The sequence below is a fragment of the Physcomitrium patens genome, chromosome 6, assembly GCF_059467195.1.
Source record: "Physcomitrium patens ecotype Gransden chromosome 6, ASM5946719v1, whole genome shotgun sequence".
Lineage (NCBI taxonomy): Eukaryota > Viridiplantae > Streptophyta > Bryopsida > Funariales > Funariaceae > Physcomitrium > Physcomitrium patens.
Window position 1 is genome coordinate 14,358,466 of NC_143415.1, and position 18,872 is coordinate 14,377,337.

Genomic DNA, 18,872 nt, shown 5'->3' on the forward strand with positions numbered 1-18,872 from the left:
TAATATTTTGAAGTTTATTACACTGGAAAATCATTTTCAGAAAGATCATAAATGGATGATTTGGTGGCATTTGTCTTCCAGACCGAATCTCTTCACTCAAATGACAAGCTTGGCACATAAATCTATAGTAAATAAATAATGATTAAAAACTTCATAAATCCTAATCTTGTAGCTGTACAATCGAATAAGTGTCAACCTGTTGGTTGAGCACCTTTTGTCATACCCACGAACAGCTTTCGGTTTTCTTCTTCTATTCCACGTGCAAGAGTAGTGAATTACGAAAAAAACGTAACCGCCTCTTAATTTCTCCAATTGTTTACTTTGGAGTTAAAACCTACAAGTCGGTTCATGCTTGAATACAGTGGGAGTTTCTCTAGGGCAGTCTGCCTGCAGTCCTACCCGTGTTTAACATTCCTCTCTTGGGTGACACTGAATTCTTTTCTCGTGATAGTTGTCTCAAGTTTTAGACATTCTTTTTGAAGGATCTAATAAATAACTAAATAATCGAATAACAGAGGTTTTGGTAATAAGTGACATTGATCCAGTGTGTCATATGATTAAAAACCTATACCCATTTGTCATGGAAGGGCCTCGCTAATTGATAGATTATGGCGAGTTTCATGAAATAAACTAGTTGATGAAATGGTTTACTTGGCGGTTAAGGAGTACGAGCTTTCAGATAATTTTAATAGCTACAGGCAATGCTTTGCACATAAAGGGGCAGCAAAACAAAGGGCATTTGAGTACCTGTCAAAGGGCATATAAATGTCAATGCTTCCATAAATAATAATAAAATAAAGATAAAAAAAATAAAAACCGTAAAGAAATCATCAACATCGTGTGATGGTCCCCAGAGGCTCCTTCAGATGTGTGAAGTGAGGCCAGGATTTCGTCCACAGATAGTGTGCAACTTAAGGAACAACCACATAATTTCCCGTTAGGCGTGCTGAGTACTACGAATGTCAGTGATTAACGATAACTCTGTCAACTAAGAGTGGATTCATCTAGGGCTGGATCTAAACTGACAAACGTTCTAAAAGCAGAAGGGTAGAAATGAAGGATCGAAAGAAAAAAAAAAAAAAAAAAAAAAAAAAAAAAAAAAAAAAATCGAAACGGAGCGCAACATGCCGTCGATTGCGCAAAACTAATGCGACATGTTTGAAGGAACTTCAATGTACGAAAAAGACAGAGGTTTAATTAGCTGCCAAAGACAAGCTGAGGAAAATCTGAGACTTGGTGCAACTTGCACCACAACAAGAGATAGCCTGAGCATCTGCTAGCTTCCATACTGCTTAAATTATAGCAAGCTAGTGACACACAACGCAATTTCACTTAAATGACGGCCCTACCAAGACATAGCTAGATATGGTCGCAATTGATTAACTTTCCCAACCTCTTCAGATGTAACGTCTTCGCTGAGCCAAGGCACAATGTAATCTAACCCATTCAGAGACTGCGAGAAGGCCCAAACCACGGGGCTCACAAGGACTGAAAGTCGGACCACCGCTCAATTTACTCTTCAAACCAGCTCAGGGTATTAAGATTCAGAAGTAGCCGTAGGAGCACCAAAAATACGCAGGTTACGGTCGCTGCTGCCAACTGCCAAATACGACGCATCTGGACCAAATCGGACTGACGTCACTTTGCCTGTCATGCAGAAGCAGAAAGAGAAGTCAACTCGGTGATTCGGGTGAGTTGAAATGCAAGAACCTGAGTTGTAAGCTGCACCTAGAACTGACTGAACATTCTGATAACTGATTAAATGAACTAGTATTATCGTCAAATAGAACCCTAAAAATTTCTTCGACTAAAACACGCTGCAAGAAATTACAAATCTGAACTAAAGTCATCCCATGGTCTCTAAACAGTAAATCAAGTTGGTCACAATAAGCATCAAAACAAGAAGAGTCATCACCTGTCCCAGAAAGATCAGGGAAAACTTTAATGGTATTCCACTCCTGCTTGACACTTGCTACTTGATACAACCTGCATGACATACCACAATAGAGAGTTGCAGCAAGTACTTGGAGAGCCGATCAGTAAACTAAGTAAGGAGGAAGTCGACAAGGCATACCCGTAAAATATTCTATTCGTTAGTGCTGGAAAACCTGCAGAAGAGTGCAAGTATATTCCGAGTTTGAATGTACCTTATGTCTGAACCGCCAACAGCTAGGTAGCTTCCACTGTAATCAAATTCAACTGCACTCAAGCAAACTCATGTTACAATAAAACCTCATTCAATACTATTTTTTTAAATTACATCTTAAACACCGGTCACGAACTAGAAATCGATTCTACATGCTAAAAGTAGTTACCAGCACCAATATCAACACAAAGAGTCACAAGCAAATGCACAATATTGATGCAAAAGATTCACACAAAAGGAAAGTAGCCAATATGATTTATTCATTTATAAGAAAAAAGCCTGGCAGACCTGTATTTGTTAGTGTGTTACTGTCGTAAGGTGCAAAGGAACGGAAGTTCTTCAACTTGCGCAGATCCCACAGCTTAACTCCATCTTGTGCAGCAGTCTGGAAAAAAATCCACATCAGCAAGTAGACTAAGGTTGCAAAACCAAGGCATATACAAGGCTAACTTCAACGATAATACCAAGCTACCCTTGGCTTCGAATGGGCTGATAGACTTTCAGGATTGTCACATTAAATATACAGGTCGGGGGGGTTCGTCTCAGCCAACATGGAGCAACAGTAATTTTTCTCTTTCAGAAAGGAAAAAAAAAGAAAAAAAAAGAAAAAAAAAGAAAAAAAAAAGAAAAAAAAAAAGAGAAGGAATTTTGATACGTTATAAGACGATAGAGCTAGGATAGCCAAACTTACAGCCAAAAAGTAACCGTTCTCAGAGAAAGATATATCCGTCACGGGTCCTGTGTGCCCTTCAAACTTGGCAACATTTGCCTGAATTTCAAGTTGGCGTTAATCCCACGGCACAAGTGATCAGATATGAATATCTTCAGTGGAAATTGAACATCAATGTCAAATAGTAATTGTGTACTAATAGCAAAAAAACCGGAAAGGGAGTATATACAGACCTGAGATTTCACATCCCAAATGCGAACCAGTGATTCAGTAGTTCCAGTCCCGAGGATAAGGCCATCAGGATGAAAAGATGCTGATGTGTACCCATCTTGCACACTTGGATCATTAACCTGCTCACGTACGAAAGTTCAAGACATACAACATTAAGAATGAACACATTCGATACCATTGTGCATCATTTAGCCGATCGAGAAATAACACAGGGGGGAAAACAAACAAGGCCTAGCATATGTCATAGGCCACTTTCAAACCACAAACAGCCTCACCAGCCTCAATCTCGCAATTATTAAAAAAAAATAAAAAATAAAATGAAAAAACATCGCTGCTCCTTTATATGTTAGAGGAAAAAGAGCAATAGATGTTGACAGTAAGCAAAATGAAAAAGAGGACCTTTCACAAGGATGGCTCATACCTGTGCAAGACAAAGTCCAGTGGAGAGATCATAAAAGTTCCAGGTCTTATCAGCAGAGGCTGTGACAAAGTAATTCTGAGTGGCATGCACAGTCACTGCTCGTACCTGCAAATATTTACAAAAAAACCCTAAATAATCAACTCAGAGTCAACCATTAACCTTCTGAAACTGCCATTATCAATAGATGCTACACTGCAAGCCTGGGGCATTCTACAAATAAAAATACACACCAAGCAACAGATGTTTCAAGGAAAATGTCGTTATGTGCATTTTTAAGTGGATGAAAGTACCTCTGCAGAGTGGTCTTTCAGCGTGTGTTTACAAGTATAACTCCCATCCTCTTGTCCTTGCCAAATTTTGACCGTCTGCAATATCCCAATACAAAAGATAATGAGTTCATACCTCCGAATATAATGTTGCCACTCCATATCTACAACGGAATTGACCAAAACTGGATGAGGCTACGCAATGCGCATATGTTAGAAGGAAAAAGGAAAAGAATTCAAAAATTCAAAATCAAATTGATCCAACGTACCTTATCAACAGAGCCAGTAAGAGCACATTCGTCTTTTGCAACGAACTTCACGCTAGTAACCTGCAAATAGTTCAAGAAGAAAAGATCAATTCTTTCTATAGAATTCCCCTACCTTCAACACTCGCAACACAAAGACATTAAATACAGTTTCTATTAGGTGGAATTGCAGCGTCTGATTGTAAATGTTCATTCACCATCCAACAATAAATAAGAAGACCTTCGAAACTGGATTAACACACTGATGTATACATCAAACGATACGCTTAGGGGGACATCATGGCAAGGCGTTAAACATGTTGACGTGAAGGCAATCTACATGGAGTGCACCTTCTAAATGCAAGTTCACAGATCAAACACGCAAAAAGCAACCAATAACCAACTTGAGTCTTACACGTTTGCTGTGACCAGATAGAGTAGAGACGAGTTCTCCAGAACTTCGGTTAAACACTACAGCTGTACCGTCAACACCTCCAGATAACACAAGATCCTAAAACCGGAAAGAAATAAAATCGTGAGATTCACATCCGAGCGAGAAACATTAAGACAAACATACCGCATTCAGTTCATTAACGCAAATCCCATGCTCAATTCAATTCCTGACAATCATACGGATATTAACAAATTAAACTACGGAATATAGTAAACTGTGAGATGGAAGTAAAACAATTACTTTAGATTGATGAACATCAATAGACAGAATGCCTGGTTTCGAGCTCGAGTGCAAGGGATGACTGGTCAACTGGGTGTACTTTTCCAGAGCATCAGGAGTGGCCAATGTTGGTGAAACCTGCAAAAGCGATTTTCCTGTTACTTACAACTTGAACAATAAACTGTGGTAAGACATTGAGCCAAAACACATCTGCACATCTTATCCAACATGGATACTCCCAGCGGTAAAAGATACTCTCAACTAGAAGTAGCCATAAGATACAAAATCTCTCCAGACATAACCTCGTCATATGTACACACCACCTAAAAATTAAGAATGGATCAGACCAAAATGAAAACCCAACTTAGAGGACGATGAGAACAAACCTGTCGCTTTTTACGTTGTCCAGAAAGACGGGCATTACAATCAGTCAGCTCTTTGATTATGTCGGATGAAATGCCCTGCCTTGGTTTCTTTCCAGGGCCTTCAGATTGTGTGTCTGCTTCAGGAGCTGTATTTTCGATTGAAAACTTAGAAAACTAAATGCAATATGTTGATTGTTTCGCTCCTTCTTCAGAGTAAGTAAACCAAAAAAATACTTCAAGAAGCCCTAATCCTATTGAAACAAAGTAGTTGCTTGTCTTACGAAAGTATAGAATCAAGAGAAAGTTCAACTAAAACTTAAAATATCGAAGTAAACCGACGTAATAATGATCTTTCAGGAAAGACAAATTAAGAGTCACATATATACGTAACGTATATCACAATGTAAATTATGGGAAGAAAAACAAAAAACAGACTCACCACCATAACCATGATTCTTATACGCACTGTCTTGAATAAACACCCGGTTCACATGAGAACTCCGATCATCATAAAATTTTACGTACCTCTTTTTCCGTTGCTAGTAACAGTTGGAGCAGCCGCAGGGGCCGGTCCAGCAGTTGGTGCTTGTCTCTCCGCCTTCAAAAGAAGCTCTCTGGCCTCGTCTCTCTCTTTCTTCAAACGAGCAATTACTCGGCAAGCGGCATCGTGCTATTTCATCCAATGAAAGATAACATCCAGCTTCAGTCCTTAACTGAAGCCTACTAAGACACCTCAGGTACATGATTACAAATAAAATGCACAAGCACTGCTTCAAGCTGTAATGATCAGCAGTCGTAGAATTTCGTACAATTCCAAGCGTTGACCAAATACTTAAGCATTCACCTATCGTTCAACGAGAGCTCATTTTCAACTGCCAGAAAGTATTGTACGAGAATATGCAAACCTGATAGAGTGCGTGGCTCAATTCTTGGCGAGCAGTATGTAGCTGCTGCTCCAGTGCATAGTTGGACAAAACAACTGCATCCCACTCCTGTCTCGTACACGCACACATGTATAAGGCTCAATATTAACCAATAGCATTGAATTTGTGAAGTAGACAATGTAAATTTGAGCTGCTTATGTATAAAATCCATACAAAATAAATTCATCCACAGTCTCGACTGGGACGGAGCGAATTGGATTTAGACACGTGAACTTCATTTGCGAGAACTCCATCAAAAACAATTCAGTGACTTTCCGAAACACAAGTTCATATCTTTCAAGCTAGAAAAACCCTAATTTGACTTACATTTTGAAAGAGTCCAAGCATTCCCGGTATGCTTGCAGCTTGCAAAGGCCTTGGCTTCACAGCCTGCAATCAATCACGTAGGACTGTTTTCTCAGCATTCAACGTTAAAAATCACTGATAATGAGGCTATTGTTGCTGAATACATTTCAACATACAATAATGAAGAATTAAAAAAGTTTCAGAACGCCATATGCGGAGACCTTGTTTGTTTTGATTGAGATGAGGTCATCCACAGACATTGCCTCTCCTGTTACAGGGTCTGTTCCATTATCCTGCGAAGACCAGGGCATCACGTCAGCTAATCACCAGTGGTAACCTCCTCGATTATTTCGTGCAGGTAATACGAGAAAACAAACAAAGAACATGCTCGATGTCGCGGAAACATTACCGCTAGGTGCTTAAAGATCAACCTCCGCTCGAACAGCAAGCCAGATTTGCGCGACACCACAGGGTCTTCAGGTGTCACACCTGATACTGCAACCACAAAAAAATAGAATTAGCTGCACTATATACCTACTATTGGCAAGACACACTTTCCGGGGTCCAAACAATCAGAGCCAATCTGGTCGCTGAGGCTGTCCAACTTGGCAACCTATCTCGGCGCAGTCCTCACGAAGCATTATCCAACACACCGATTGCGAGAGGGTCTGAAATGTGACCGTTCTAAATTCCCCCCTACCCCCTACCACTATCACAAAACTCGCGAAGCAAACACATCCAGAAGAAAAGTCTTGATCACGTACTGGAGCAAAACATGGTGACGGTGAGTCGTTGAAGGCCTCCACGGCTGGAAAAATAAATAAACGAATGAATAACAGCAGCAGCAGCAGCAGCGTCCCGATAGAACCAGCACTGCTCGCTCGCAGAAGGCGGAGACTACACACGCAGGATCGCCATCGCGAACGGGGGAAAACAATACAATACGAAAAAAAACAAAACAAAACCGAGAAGAAAACGGCAAATTGCGAGAGGAAGAAGAATACGAAGCGATTCTAGGGTTTCGCAAACCGAGCTTAATCGCGCAGGCCTCGTTTTTTAATAATCAGCTGCAACCGTTGTACTTCCGGGTTTTGCTCAAATATATATTCCACACAAACAAATTCATTATTTCTCATCTTGTGTTTCTTAATCTTTTTTTCTCAACGTCTCTGGCAAAACTATCACACGTACTTAGGATTTCTTTTTGCAAGTTTATTACTGATGTTCTCTTTTTCTTAACTCTATTGCTTTTTTAAGTTAAAAGCTTATCTTTTGAGATACAATGTATGTAATGTGATGTGAAAATCTACAATTGAATGGTAGAATGGGTTGAATGAATCATAAAAACTATGTACTTCTTTTTTTATAAATTGTCTATATTATATTCTAATAGACTCAAATATTTGAGTTAGATTAATATATTTTTTAAATAATTATATATAGAGAGAGAGATATTATATTCAAATTATGAACATGTAATTATTAATATTTAAATTAAGTTTTTTTTACATTTCTATTTTTACTAGTGATTTTGAATTATTAAATATTTGTAAAATTTTGTGTTTCACTAATAAAGTATTTGTTTAATTAGTTAAAAATTTATATCATGAATTGACACTATTCTTTGTTTGATCAAAAATTATTTTATATTTTAAAATGATATTCTAATTATCATGTTATTTATTATGATAATTGTTATAAGTAGAATATCATTCTACTTATGAATGATCACACAATTGGTCTAAAACAACTTTCATTATTAGATGTGGCATCTTAGAATAAATTGTGATGCAATGTGGATAAAAAATATATTGCTCCACTCACCAATTCACAAATGCTATTGTAACACTAGCAATATTTCAAAGTCTTATTTAATTGAACTTTGATTATCTTCTAAACAATCATAAATATTTTGTAAGAAACTCACTCTAGTATGATGTACATTTATAACACATTTGGACCCATTTTATAATATATTTTCTTTAAAATATGGAGCTTTTTTGATTTTAAGAAAATTCAAACAATTGTCAACTAGACTCTTTACAAGCAAAGGACATGCTTTTAAAACGACATTTTCTAGATCAATGAATATTATACTAGAAACTATCCAGTTAGCATATTTTATATTTGTTAAAAATAAGAAATAAAAAATAATGGTGATTATGATTACGATACATTAATGACATGTTTGGGATTGCTAACATATAAAAAGTGCTAAAACATGGTAGCAATATTATCAAACTTTTACTACCATTTAGTCCAGATTTTTACATTAAATGTGTATATTCTTAATAATAATGATATCTTAATATATTGTGTAAATATATAATTAAAATAAATCATATATTTAGTAGATGCTAAATTGAATGTACTTCATTAGTATTTTAATTATATTATGTTTTGTCAATTGATAAACATTTTGAATCTACAAGTAATTTTTAGTATAACTGTTAAGATTTTTAATAATATCAAATGTGTACAATTTATTATTATTATTATTAATCTTATTGTTTACAAATATATTTAAGAAAAAAATGTTAAGTACTGTGTTTTTAATACTAATTCTTCTAATTATATATATATATATATATATATATATATAATTATTTTTGTTCATCTAATAATGTCACAATGTTATTTTAGACACTCTATCTTTAAATTTGTTTATTTGTTTATTTATTCATTTTTGACAACTTGTATTTATTGTAATAATATATTATAAAAAATGTCCTAATCAAAATGTATCCACGTTTTTTTTAAATTAAAACTATCAAAGTCCATTCTTGATCAGTTTATCATTACATAACTGGACGATGTATGAATCATCAAACCTTTTATATAAACGGCAACACACACATTTTTATTGTTGTAGCAATCCATTTTACTTAACAAAGATGAAGTAGTTAAGTTAGCACGTACAATTTAGTTTAAACACATTAATTTATAGTTTACTTTTTTAAGTCGTATCTCCGATGAAAATGCCATCTAAAATTTTCAAAGATGAATCATCTTTCTAACAAAAATTAGCTAATATTTTAGGAGTAGCAATCTACTCTGGAATAAGACTGAAAAATTTCAAACAAATAATAAAAACAGATACCCAACAATTCCGTCGTGTTTTTATTAAACATGATTCACGTGCTGATTATGGAGGAAGCAGCGGAGAAATAGCAAAGAAATAAGAGGTGAAGAGTGAGGGAATTAGGGTTTTACTCTGGTTGCTGGAGGTGCTCATGACTAGGTGATTTTTTCGCAGCGCACCCTTCAGGTCCACAAATCAGGGTTTGCTGGTCTCGAGGCTCGTCTTAAACCCTCCTCTTCACAGCGGCGGCCTACTTGTAGTCACTGGTCCTGGAACTCGTGCATTTTTGCAGGTGGGATTTTGCATAATTGACCTCCGTTGTCGATCTCAAAGCTCTGAGCTATGGCGTCCGCCGCCGAGGAGTTGGCGTCTGTGGTCGAGAAGGTAGACGTGTGCTCAGAAGAGAAGGCTGATGAGAAGAAGGGAGAAGAGACTGCGGAGATGACATTAGAAGAAAAGCTGAAGCTGGTGTTGAGCGTCGGGGAGAATAACAAGTGCATTCCCGAAGAGAATGACTTCGCAGAGCTGCGCAATCTGTTGGCCAAGAAGAAAGATCCCGTTTGTTACGATGGATTTGAGCCGTCAGGGCGGATGCATATTGCCCAGGGGATCATGAAGGTGATCAATGTCAACAAGTTGACCAAGTCAGGGTGTGTTTTCAAGTTTTGGATTGCGGATTGGTTCGCGCAGCTCAACAACAAGATGGGTGGAGATTTGAAGAAGATCCAGACCGTGGGACGTTACATGATTGAGGTGTGGAAGGCTGCGGGCATGGATTTGGAGAGAGTGGAGTTTTTGTGGTCTTCGGATGAGATTAATGGGAGAGCCTCCGAGTACTGGCCTCTTGTCATGGATATTGCCCGCCGCAACACATTGAACAGGATTACCAGGTGTTGTACCATCATGGGTCGCAAAGAAGGAGACGAAATGTCTGCTGGGCAAATTTTCTACCCGTGTATGCAATGTGCAGACATTTTTTTCCTCAAGGCCGACATTTGCCAACTCGGCAATGATCAAGTTAGAGTGAACGTTCTCGCCCGAGAATACTGCGACCAAATTAAGCGGAAACTTAAACCCATCATTCTCTCACATCGTATCCTGCTCACCGTTAGTCCGATATTTTTCGCAATTTTGATTTATCTCTTCAATTTTATGATAATTGAAAACTAAATGTATAGCGTACTAGGCTTTTCACCTGTCAGCAGCTTCGTACAGGTTAACTCAGACTGAAACTTTGGAGCAGTTTTGCCCTTGACATGTTACAGATATGCTTCCTGGTTTATTGGCTGGTCAGGAAAAGATGTCCAAGAGTGACCCAAACTCGGCTATCTTCATGGAGGATGATGAGGTAAAATTTGTCATTGAGCTATGCGTTGTTTGGTCTTAAGGATGCAGTTAGATGGAAGAAGCATGCCGTTTGAGATATATTGAAAATAGTGTAAGCGCAGGTGTTGAAAATGTTCATGTCCATCCTGAGATGTTTGAGCAGGTCGTAGCAAAGTCTGCCTCATTGTGCATTGTTGCACCATCGCTTTGTAGCCAAGGAAGAATTTTCTGCATTGACTCTGTTGATTAAAAGTTAGCGAGGCAGTCGAAAGCATCAGGAATATCTAATCACTGCCCGAATATTTCCAATATTTGCACTAAAAGACGCAAAACATTTGATAAGTCGTCGCGTCTTTGAACTGCAGGCGGAAGTGAAGAAGAAGATAAAGCAAGCTTACTGCCCACCCCAGGAAGTTGCAGGAAATCCATGCATTGAGTACGTCCAGTACATTATCTTGCCATGGTTCAACCAGTTTGAAGTCCAACGTGCTGAGAACAACGGTGGCAATAAGTAAGACTTTCGTTTACTTCGTTTTGTTTGGTTTCATGGTCTACCTTTGTATTGTTGCATCCGAAGGAATGACTTGTACCATGCACATTGCTTCTCGAGGCTCATAGTACGAAACATATATTGAGAGCGGTTTTTTTTATTTCACAGAACTTACACTGATATTGAAGAATTGAAAAAAGACTACGCCGAAGGCTCACTGCATCCTGCTGATTTGAAACCTGCGCTCTCGTCAGGAATAAACAAGATTCTGCAGGTATGGCTCTTGATATAAGCTGACCATAGCGTAGTGATTAAAAATCCCTACTGCACGTAACCTGATGTTCACATATCATTTGTTATTCTCCATTTTTTAGTGAAGTTGATCGTGCACCTTTACCAAGCTTCACGTGTACAGATGCTTCCTTCCTGAAATGGTCAATTTGCTCTGCCTGATTTCGTGAACTTAAAGTCGATTCTTGGGTGTTGGTATTTATAGAATATTTTGATTTTTTTTAATTTAAAGTCAAAATTCAAGGAAAACAAAGACTTGTCTTATCAAACACGTTGGCAACCGTGCCGGTCATGGACAATTCAGTTGGTCTCTGTGCTGATACCTTGTTGATATGATTGAAACAGCCTGTGCGCGACCATTTCAAAAACGATCCTAAAGCGAGAGACTTATTGAAAACAGTGAGGGTATGTATTACCCGAGAGCTTCAACGACCTAAATTTGAGCATGCTTGCTTTTTGAGTTTGCCTCGTTATCTTAAAACTTTGGATGCTTCAATGTTTCCTCTTTTGTACACTTGTTAAGAATTCTGAAATTTGCATGCATGATTGAAGTCTATTGTATCTGAATTGATGTGTTTTTCTGTTTTCTTTACACAGAGCTACAAGGTTACAAGGTAACGCACCTCACGATTTCCTAAAGATGGCGCGATTGGTTGCTTTGTTGCCTAGCTATTCGATCATCTAATTCTGCGGAAGTGGTCCTGGCCCTGGTTTGAGCTCCTGACGGAACACATACGGCAAGTATCAGTTCTTTCTGAAGAATCTGTAGACCCTTGTTTATGAGTTAGCAATTATGATGACCATGTATTCACTTCGAGTGCATTCTTTGTAATGGATATTTGGAAGTTGTCTGAGCGGAACTTGTGCATGCTATTCGTGGTGGTTGTAAATCATTTGTCCTTTTTGGATTGTGGTGGTGTAGTAGGATTGAAGAAGTTGCCTGGATTTATAAATTCAAATGTGATATGTCGCTTGGACCAAATCCAATATGTGGTGCCCAACAAAATGAAATATACTTGTGAAATCTGATCAAATGAAATACATCACAATTTCTAATCAAATGTTTTGTAATGATCATTTTACTCGGGACCGTCGCGTACAAGGCAGGAAATGCTTGTTTTTGTAAAGACCTCTAATTTTTCTCATCACTACACAGGACATAGTTAACACTCAATAATTGTGTGTACCAAGATGAAAATTTTATTCAGTCCTGAATCGTCATTCATAGATATTGGACTAGTCTCCCCCATTCAAGTTCTCAGTTGTTTTGGAATTTTCTCTAAGAATTGATCATCAATTTGCAAAGCATTGATGTCTTCAGCACGTCATGTATCTGAAGCCTAGAAAAAATCTGTTATGATTATCACACAGTTTCATAGAATGACCACCGAGATTTTTTTCGTTCTTTCAAGAATATAAACATGTGACTACCTATTTCATTCATGTAGTAGTATCCAATTCAAATTCCAATTCAAATTGTGATTACCCATAAACATGTTTACCATTCTAGCTGTGATTTTGATTCAAATTGAATTGAAAGATAGAGACATGTTAAAGATTATATATATATATATATATATATATACCAAATGCTTGAGTACTTTGTAAAAATATATAGACATACCAGCGTAATGATTTTAAGGTAAATGTTTTAATGTTTTCCTCAATTTATTTTAAAACAATATCATTATTTTAATTTGTGTGTTTTTTACTATAAAAATCTAAAAATTAAAAAGAAAGAAAAAACAACACAAATATTATTTCCTATGGCACATGAGCCACTCTCATGATTAGAGGTGATAATAAAAGAAAGAAAAAACAACACAAATATTATTTCCTTTGGCACATGAGCCACTCTCATGATTAAAGGAGGTGACAATGAATGATGCTTTAGACAACATTGACTAAAGAAGTGTTGCTAGTTATCTATTACCTTAAAATCTATGGTATAATAGTAGTATATTATAATTTTAATCCAAAAGTCTTATGTTCAATTCTAGTTGGTATCAACATCCTAGAAATGGATCTTATTTGCCATTATTTGACCCTTATATTAGAGCTAAGAGTGGTAAGACCATTTGGTACATAGAGGTTTTGCATTTGTGTAAAGAATTGCAACAACATACAAAACAATACTTTCTCCATTTTAGTTTGTTTGATTTGATTTTGCTTTGAAGAAATTGACACAAATAAAGTGATATGTTGAAGTGGTGCAATGTAGTAAAAGTAGATGGATGAAATCATCAATATATAGATAGCATCTTAGATGGATGCACATAGTTAAACAAACATCATTATCTTTAAACATGTAAGTTGTGTATATATATATTAATTAGTGAAAACATGTGTCATTGGGCAATGAAAAGCTATAAAATAATTTGTTGTACATATACTATACTAGAGGTCTTTTTGCAAGTTATGCATGGTTTTTGGTTAATTAACATTTTTTTTGATTTTGGCCAATGAGAAAGTTTCTTTATGTCTTTGTCTTTAACTAAGCTTTCTTATAATGTAGATATATTTAGTTAGCAAAAAAATCACAAGTGTTAGTTTTGACTTTGAAACATGTAAAATTTAGGATTCTTTCAATGATTCGATCATCAAATTACTAAATAAATATATATTCATGTCTTACTAAAATTTCATGTTTTGATAATCTATTGTAACTTATTTTAAATAAATCTTTTATAATTATCACATTTAAACCAAATAAAACAAATTCTTTTAGTTATGCATGTAGTTATAAGTAGACATTTACTACACACACTTGAATTTAGTTAATAAATCTAAATTAACTAAATTCAATTTATTTTAAAGTAGTCATAATCTATTTTTAAAAAATTAAAAAATTAAAAAAAATAATGTGGTTATTAATGCAATAAAACATTAGACTAATTGTCAAAGCTGTTAAAATAGTAATAATAATAAAAATAAAAATAAATCAATCAAAACCGAATTATTGTAATGAGAAAATATATAAAAAGATTGATTTTTTTAATGAAGAAATATTGGAAAAAGTTACACATTAGGTCAATGAATTTAAAAGATAAGGACAGATGATTTGTTTTGACAAACTTCAGTAATCAAAAGCAATATTTAAATTTATTGTAAAATTATCAAAAAAATTAAGAAAAAAATTATAATTTTATAATAAAATATATTGAATTATTTTACGTAAATTAAATTTTCATAAAATAAATAAAAGTGAATATAAGACAATCTCTACAAACAAACAAAACAATGCAGAAGATTCAAATTATTTATTTTATTTATTACTTGATTAGTCTTTAAAATAGACAAATTATTAAGTTTTGAAAATTATAACTTAAATATTTAACTTAGATGTATTGTACTTCAATTTTTAATTTTTTAAAAATTAAATTCATTTTTTTTAATAAAAATTGTATGTGTATTATAACACCTCCAAGTAGATGTAAAAATTAAACACTTTCATAAAATAATATGACTATATTGTAATAAAATTTTAAATTATAAAAATAAATATTTTTATTATAAATATTTAATGCTTTAAAAAAACTTAATATTTATTAAATACAAAATATAAATATAAATATATTCACCAATAGTTTTTAATAAATTATATATATTAAAAAAGTAAAAGATAGAATTTTTTAGTAACTTATTTATTTTTTTGATTATTTTTTATAAAAATTTGTTACAATTTATATATACTAGCATGTAAGATCCTTGCTTTTATTTACAAAATAAAGACATTCGAGCTCAAGAGAAATATAGTCTTTGTATGATAGTAAAAAACTAGAAGGGCATGGTTGTCCTTTAATTATATTTTATTATATTATACTATTTTATGTATTAAGTCTTATTTTTTTGGTGTGTCAATTCATTCTTACTTTACTTATTCTCTTGCAAAAACCACATTTTAAATAGGCACTACCTCCTATACTTACCTAACTCTTTTTTAAGCATCTTAGTTTTAAAACTCCCCTCCTTCTCTCTCTCTCTCTCTCTCTCTCTCTCTCTATATATATATATATATATATCTATATATATTTCTTTTTTCTTCTATTTTGCCAATATTTACTATGCCAATATTAATAAGTTTAAGGTAGATGTATAATTTATTGCAATTCCGTATATGCAACTTTTAATCTCTAATTTTATTTTTACACAACCTAACTAAAAAGAATATAAAAACAAAATACAACTTTAGCAACACTGTTCTATCAAATAAGGTATAACAATATAAACTATGGATACAACTCAATAGCATCAATGATTGCATTCTGCTTTAATTCAAATAAAAAATGAAAGTATAAAGATTTTTATTTTATTTCTTTCAAAAAATTAATATAATGAAGAATTGTATGGACAAAAGCATTGAAGATAGAAATAATATAGAGCCATAAAATGCACATTAATAAGAGTATATCAAATTTTGGTATTAAAATCATAAACATAACAAGAATCAGGATTTAGAATAAAAGACTAGCTATTTTATTTTTTATTTTTTATTTTTTTTTGTAGGAATGTGTTTGCAAGGTGCAAGGCACATGGGTATTCATGTGCTAAAAGAGGGGTGTCCATCTAGCAATTTCCTTCTTTTATTATATGATTACTAAACTTTTTTTGATTCATAATTTGAAAAAGAAAATTTATTTGAACATCATTGAAATATTTTTCTTATTTTATGATAATGTCTCGGGTGAATTGAAATAACAAAGTATTTTCTACATTAACTATATATATATATATATATATATATATGTATATCTATATATCTCTATATATATATATAGATATATTGGAATGTCTATGATATTCTTATAAGAAATTAAGTAACCTTAACTTTTGACAATAAATGAACCTTGTCATGTGCATATCTAAAATTAAATTTTTTTATTGAGATCACTTTAGTAGGAAAAAAAACAAAAAAAATCATGAAGAAAACTGAGCTAAATTGAAACAAACACACACATGTCTTAATGTGGCATTCTTGTTTCGCATCCTTCAAAATGTACACTTCTACACTCCTCCACTTACAACAATCAAGACCACAATTCAATTCATATTAGAAATGTAATCTAATTCGTTAATTTAAACCACTGAAGTTTCAAGCATTGTAAATTTACAGTTCAATAAATGGCACGAAGGGGTCCCTTATTGGGTCACTTTATCAACGGGGACCCGTCACCGTGTCCATTGTGTTCTGAATCAGGACCCATGGTCGCACAAGGCTCCCGTGATACCGGCCATGAGCGATGAACGTCGCTCGAATGGCGGCGCAGCGTCGCTTCATTGGCGGCTCGACGCGCAGCCTTTCCTTGAGATCATTGTGTTATTTATTTATTGATTTATTTTTATTTTCCATTTGGCAGCAAGATCATAAGAGTCTTCGAAAAATCAACTCTCTCAGTTCCGGAAAGTTTGCCTTACGGTTTCGTTGGTTTGAGCTCTGAGGTTGAGCATGGCGCGTCGAAAACGTTAGAAGAAGCGCTTATTGCAATTGCTCTTGAAACGGCCAAATTTATAGTGTCGTAGAGTGCAAGTTTGCGAAGAGAATACCCTGCGCTCGTGTTTGGATTCCCGCTTTCATGCAATTCAATTATATCTCGCTTCGTGTTTCCCTGATTTTTGGTTTCGGAAACTGAGGTGCATGCTGTACGTACCTTTGCCTTGGTTGCTCCTCCTGGTTGTATTGGTGGTAGTCTATTTAGGGTTTATCAGCTTTTGTTGTTGTGAGAGGTTTGAAGAAGGGTTCATGATGTCGGGTCAGTCACTCGACGAGCAGTGCGCGCGGTTATATCGAATTCGAAAGACTGTCATGGAGATGCTTCGTGATCGGGACTATGTTGTGGCCGAGTTTGAGCTTAATTCAACTAAGGAGGAGTTCCGAGAGAAGTATGGGGATGAGCCAAAGCGAGAGGACTTGGTTATCCAGAAGCCCAAGCGTTCTAATAATGCTGAACATGTTAGTTTTCTTGGCGCGTAGTTTTTGACGTTCTTCCAGCGTTAAAAACTTGTGTAATTATGAAGCTTTTATGACCAGGTTGCTTGTTCATACAATAGATAACCTGCTGCCACACGCCATCATTCCTGAAAGCTGATGACAATTGATGCATGTTGTCATGATCTAGATATTTGTATTTTTTCCGGAAGAAGCGAAGGTTGGAGTGAAGACCATTAAGACTTATGTGGACCGCATGAAGACGGAGAATGTGCATAGGGCTATTCTTGTTGTGCAGCAGAACCTCACTCCCTTTGCAAGACAATGCGTGAGCGAAATGTCTAGCAAGTACCATGTGGAAGTTTTTCAGGTCAGCCGCGCTCGTCTCTGCCTTTTTTGACTGCCGAGTCTGTATTCTGAGTCGCGAAGAGGCCCCTGTTGGAGATTTTGAAGTCTTCTGGAGGGCTTTATTGTGATTGGGGGTTCAACTGAAAGAATTGCTCATGCCAGGAAGCAGAGTTGCTGGTGAACATCAAGGACCATGTTCTTGTTCCTCAACACGAGGTGTTGAATGCCGAAGAGAAGATCACTTTGCTGCAGCGTTATACCGTGAAGGAGACTCAGGTACATACTCGCTTTCATTCTTTCCCTCGGTTGCAGGTAAAAATGGAGAAATCAATCACCATTCAGCCGTCTTGAGACCCGTATTGCAGTCTCTGGAGGTCACCATTGTCTTGTTAAAATTGTGATACACTATACTGTATGCAGTATTTAGTTCTTTTTGTTTCTTCTGGATCTGAGAAGGCGCGGTATTGCTTTTGCAGCTCCCTCGGATGCAAGAGAATGATCCTGTAGCGCGGTACTATGGTCTAAAGCGGGGACAAGTGGTGAAGATCATACGACCAAGTGAGACTGCGGGTCGATACGTCACTTATCGGTTTGTCGTGTGATTCACCCATCCAAGGTTTACGTTGGGGAACTACAACGCGTCTGCAACACACAAACTCTTGTAATCGTCATCGTGGTTCTGAAAGCCTGTTTTTAGTACTGCGAAATTTTTCCCTTTTTGGAGTTTGCTCACTTTTTATTGTCAGTATTCGAAGGAGCCCGATTAAGAAGAGGATTTTGGTGTTACTGGAGAGGGAGTCAAGCGCTGTGGCGATGTCATGTGCCGGAAATCAGTAGCCTTAACTCACCTCAGTACCACCAGAGGCATGGGCATATTACCAAATTGGAGATTGTAACAGCACCTCATCGGTGGGCATTGAGCCCGGTACTGGTGAAGAAGACCAGAGCAACTATCATGTGCAGGAGAACCCACGCCAAATCTAGACCATTTTCTCGATTGAAGTTTTGACAACTTTATGTGTAAAAGCTGACCGTCTTATAATACATCGATATTTTAAGAACTCGAACTGCCACTTTTTCATTATCTATTTGTTGTCCTCTCGTTTACAAAGTCTCTCGTTTACAAATTCTCAAAAGTCAGATAGACTATGTGGTTATTTTGG

At 35.8% G+C, this 18,872-nt stretch overlaps 3 protein-coding genes across 3 annotated transcripts; 2 read left to right on the forward strand and 1 right to left on the reverse strand.

The window, feature by feature from the left end:
* Positions 1–1,175: 1,175 nt before the first annotated feature.
* LOC112283511 (pre-mRNA-processing factor 19) lies at positions 1,176–7,196 on the reverse strand. The gene is made up of 18 exons (XM_024522263.3): positions 7,011–7,196; positions 6,656–6,741; positions 6,468–6,539; positions 6,268–6,330; positions 5,923–6,009; positions 5,543–5,687; positions 5,039–5,163; positions 4,674–4,790; positions 4,395–4,490; positions 4,004–4,063; positions 3,759–3,833; positions 3,469–3,573; positions 3,050–3,166; positions 2,838–2,915; positions 2,435–2,531; positions 2,148–2,199; positions 1,916–1,986; positions 1,176–1,647 (listed from the first exon to the last, which is right to left on the reverse strand). Exons 1-18 carry the CDS (start codon positions 7,021–7,023, stop codon positions 1,538–1,540), a joined length of 1,569 nt encoding a protein of 522 aa, XP_024378031.1. The 5' UTR covers positions 7,024–7,196; the 3' UTR covers positions 1,176–1,537.
* Positions 7,197–9,469: 2,273 nt separating this feature from the next.
* Positions 9,470–12,295, forward strand: LOC112283512 (tyrosine--tRNA ligase 1, cytoplasmic). The gene is made up of 6 exons (XM_024522264.3): positions 9,470–10,421; positions 10,594–10,676; positions 11,020–11,165; positions 11,313–11,418; positions 11,781–11,840; positions 12,033–12,295. The coding sequence occupies exons 1-6, from the start codon at positions 9,671–9,673 to the stop codon at positions 12,051–12,053; spliced, it is 1,167 nt and encodes a 388-aa protein (XP_024378032.1). The 5' UTR covers positions 9,470–9,670; the 3' UTR covers positions 12,054–12,295.
* Positions 12,296–16,708: 4,413 nt separating this feature from the next.
* On the forward strand, positions 16,709–18,770 carry LOC112284074 (DNA-directed RNA polymerases II and IV subunit 5A). The gene is made up of 4 exons (XM_024523592.3): positions 16,709–17,385; positions 17,552–17,731; positions 17,872–17,985; positions 18,186–18,770. Exons 1-4 carry the CDS (start codon positions 17,071–17,073, stop codon positions 18,309–18,311), a joined length of 735 nt encoding a protein of 244 aa, XP_024379360.1. The 5' UTR covers positions 16,709–17,070; the 3' UTR covers positions 18,312–18,770.
* The last annotated feature ends 102 nt before the right edge of the window (positions 18,771–18,872 follow it).

Coding starts and splice junctions, on each gene's coding strand:
- LOC112283511 (XM_024522263.3), bottom strand. Junction 5,688..5,922: donor TGAGCCACGCACTCTATCAG/GTTTGCATATTC, acceptor TGGATGAAATAG/CACGATGCCGCTTGCCGAGT. Junction 2,532..2,837: donor AGAACGGTTACTTTTTGGCT/GTAAGTTTGGCT, acceptor ATTTTTTTCCAG/ACTGCTGCACAAGATGGAGT.
- LOC112283512 (XM_024522264.3), top strand. CDS start 9,671: ATGGCGTCCGCCGCCGAGGAGTTGGCGTCTGTGGTCGAGAAGGTAGAC. Junction 10,422..10,593: donor ACCCATCATTCTCTCACATC/GTATCCTGCTCA, acceptor GACATGTTACAG/ATATGCTTCCTGGTTTATTG. Junction 10,677..11,019: donor TCTTCATGGAGGATGATGAG/GTAAAATTTGTC, acceptor TTTGAACTGCAG/GCGGAAGTGAAGAAGAAGAT.
- LOC112284074 (XM_024523592.3), top strand. CDS start 17,071: ATGCTGTACGTACCTTTGCCTTGGTTGCTCCTCCTGGTTGTATTGGTG. Junction 17,386..17,551: donor GTTCTAATAATGCTGAACAT/GTTAGTTTTCTT, acceptor GTCATGATCTAG/ATATTTGTATTTTTTCCGGA. Junction 17,732..17,871: donor ACCATGTGGAAGTTTTTCAG/GTCAGCCGCGCT, acceptor TGCTCATGCCAG/GAAGCAGAGTTGCTGGTGAA.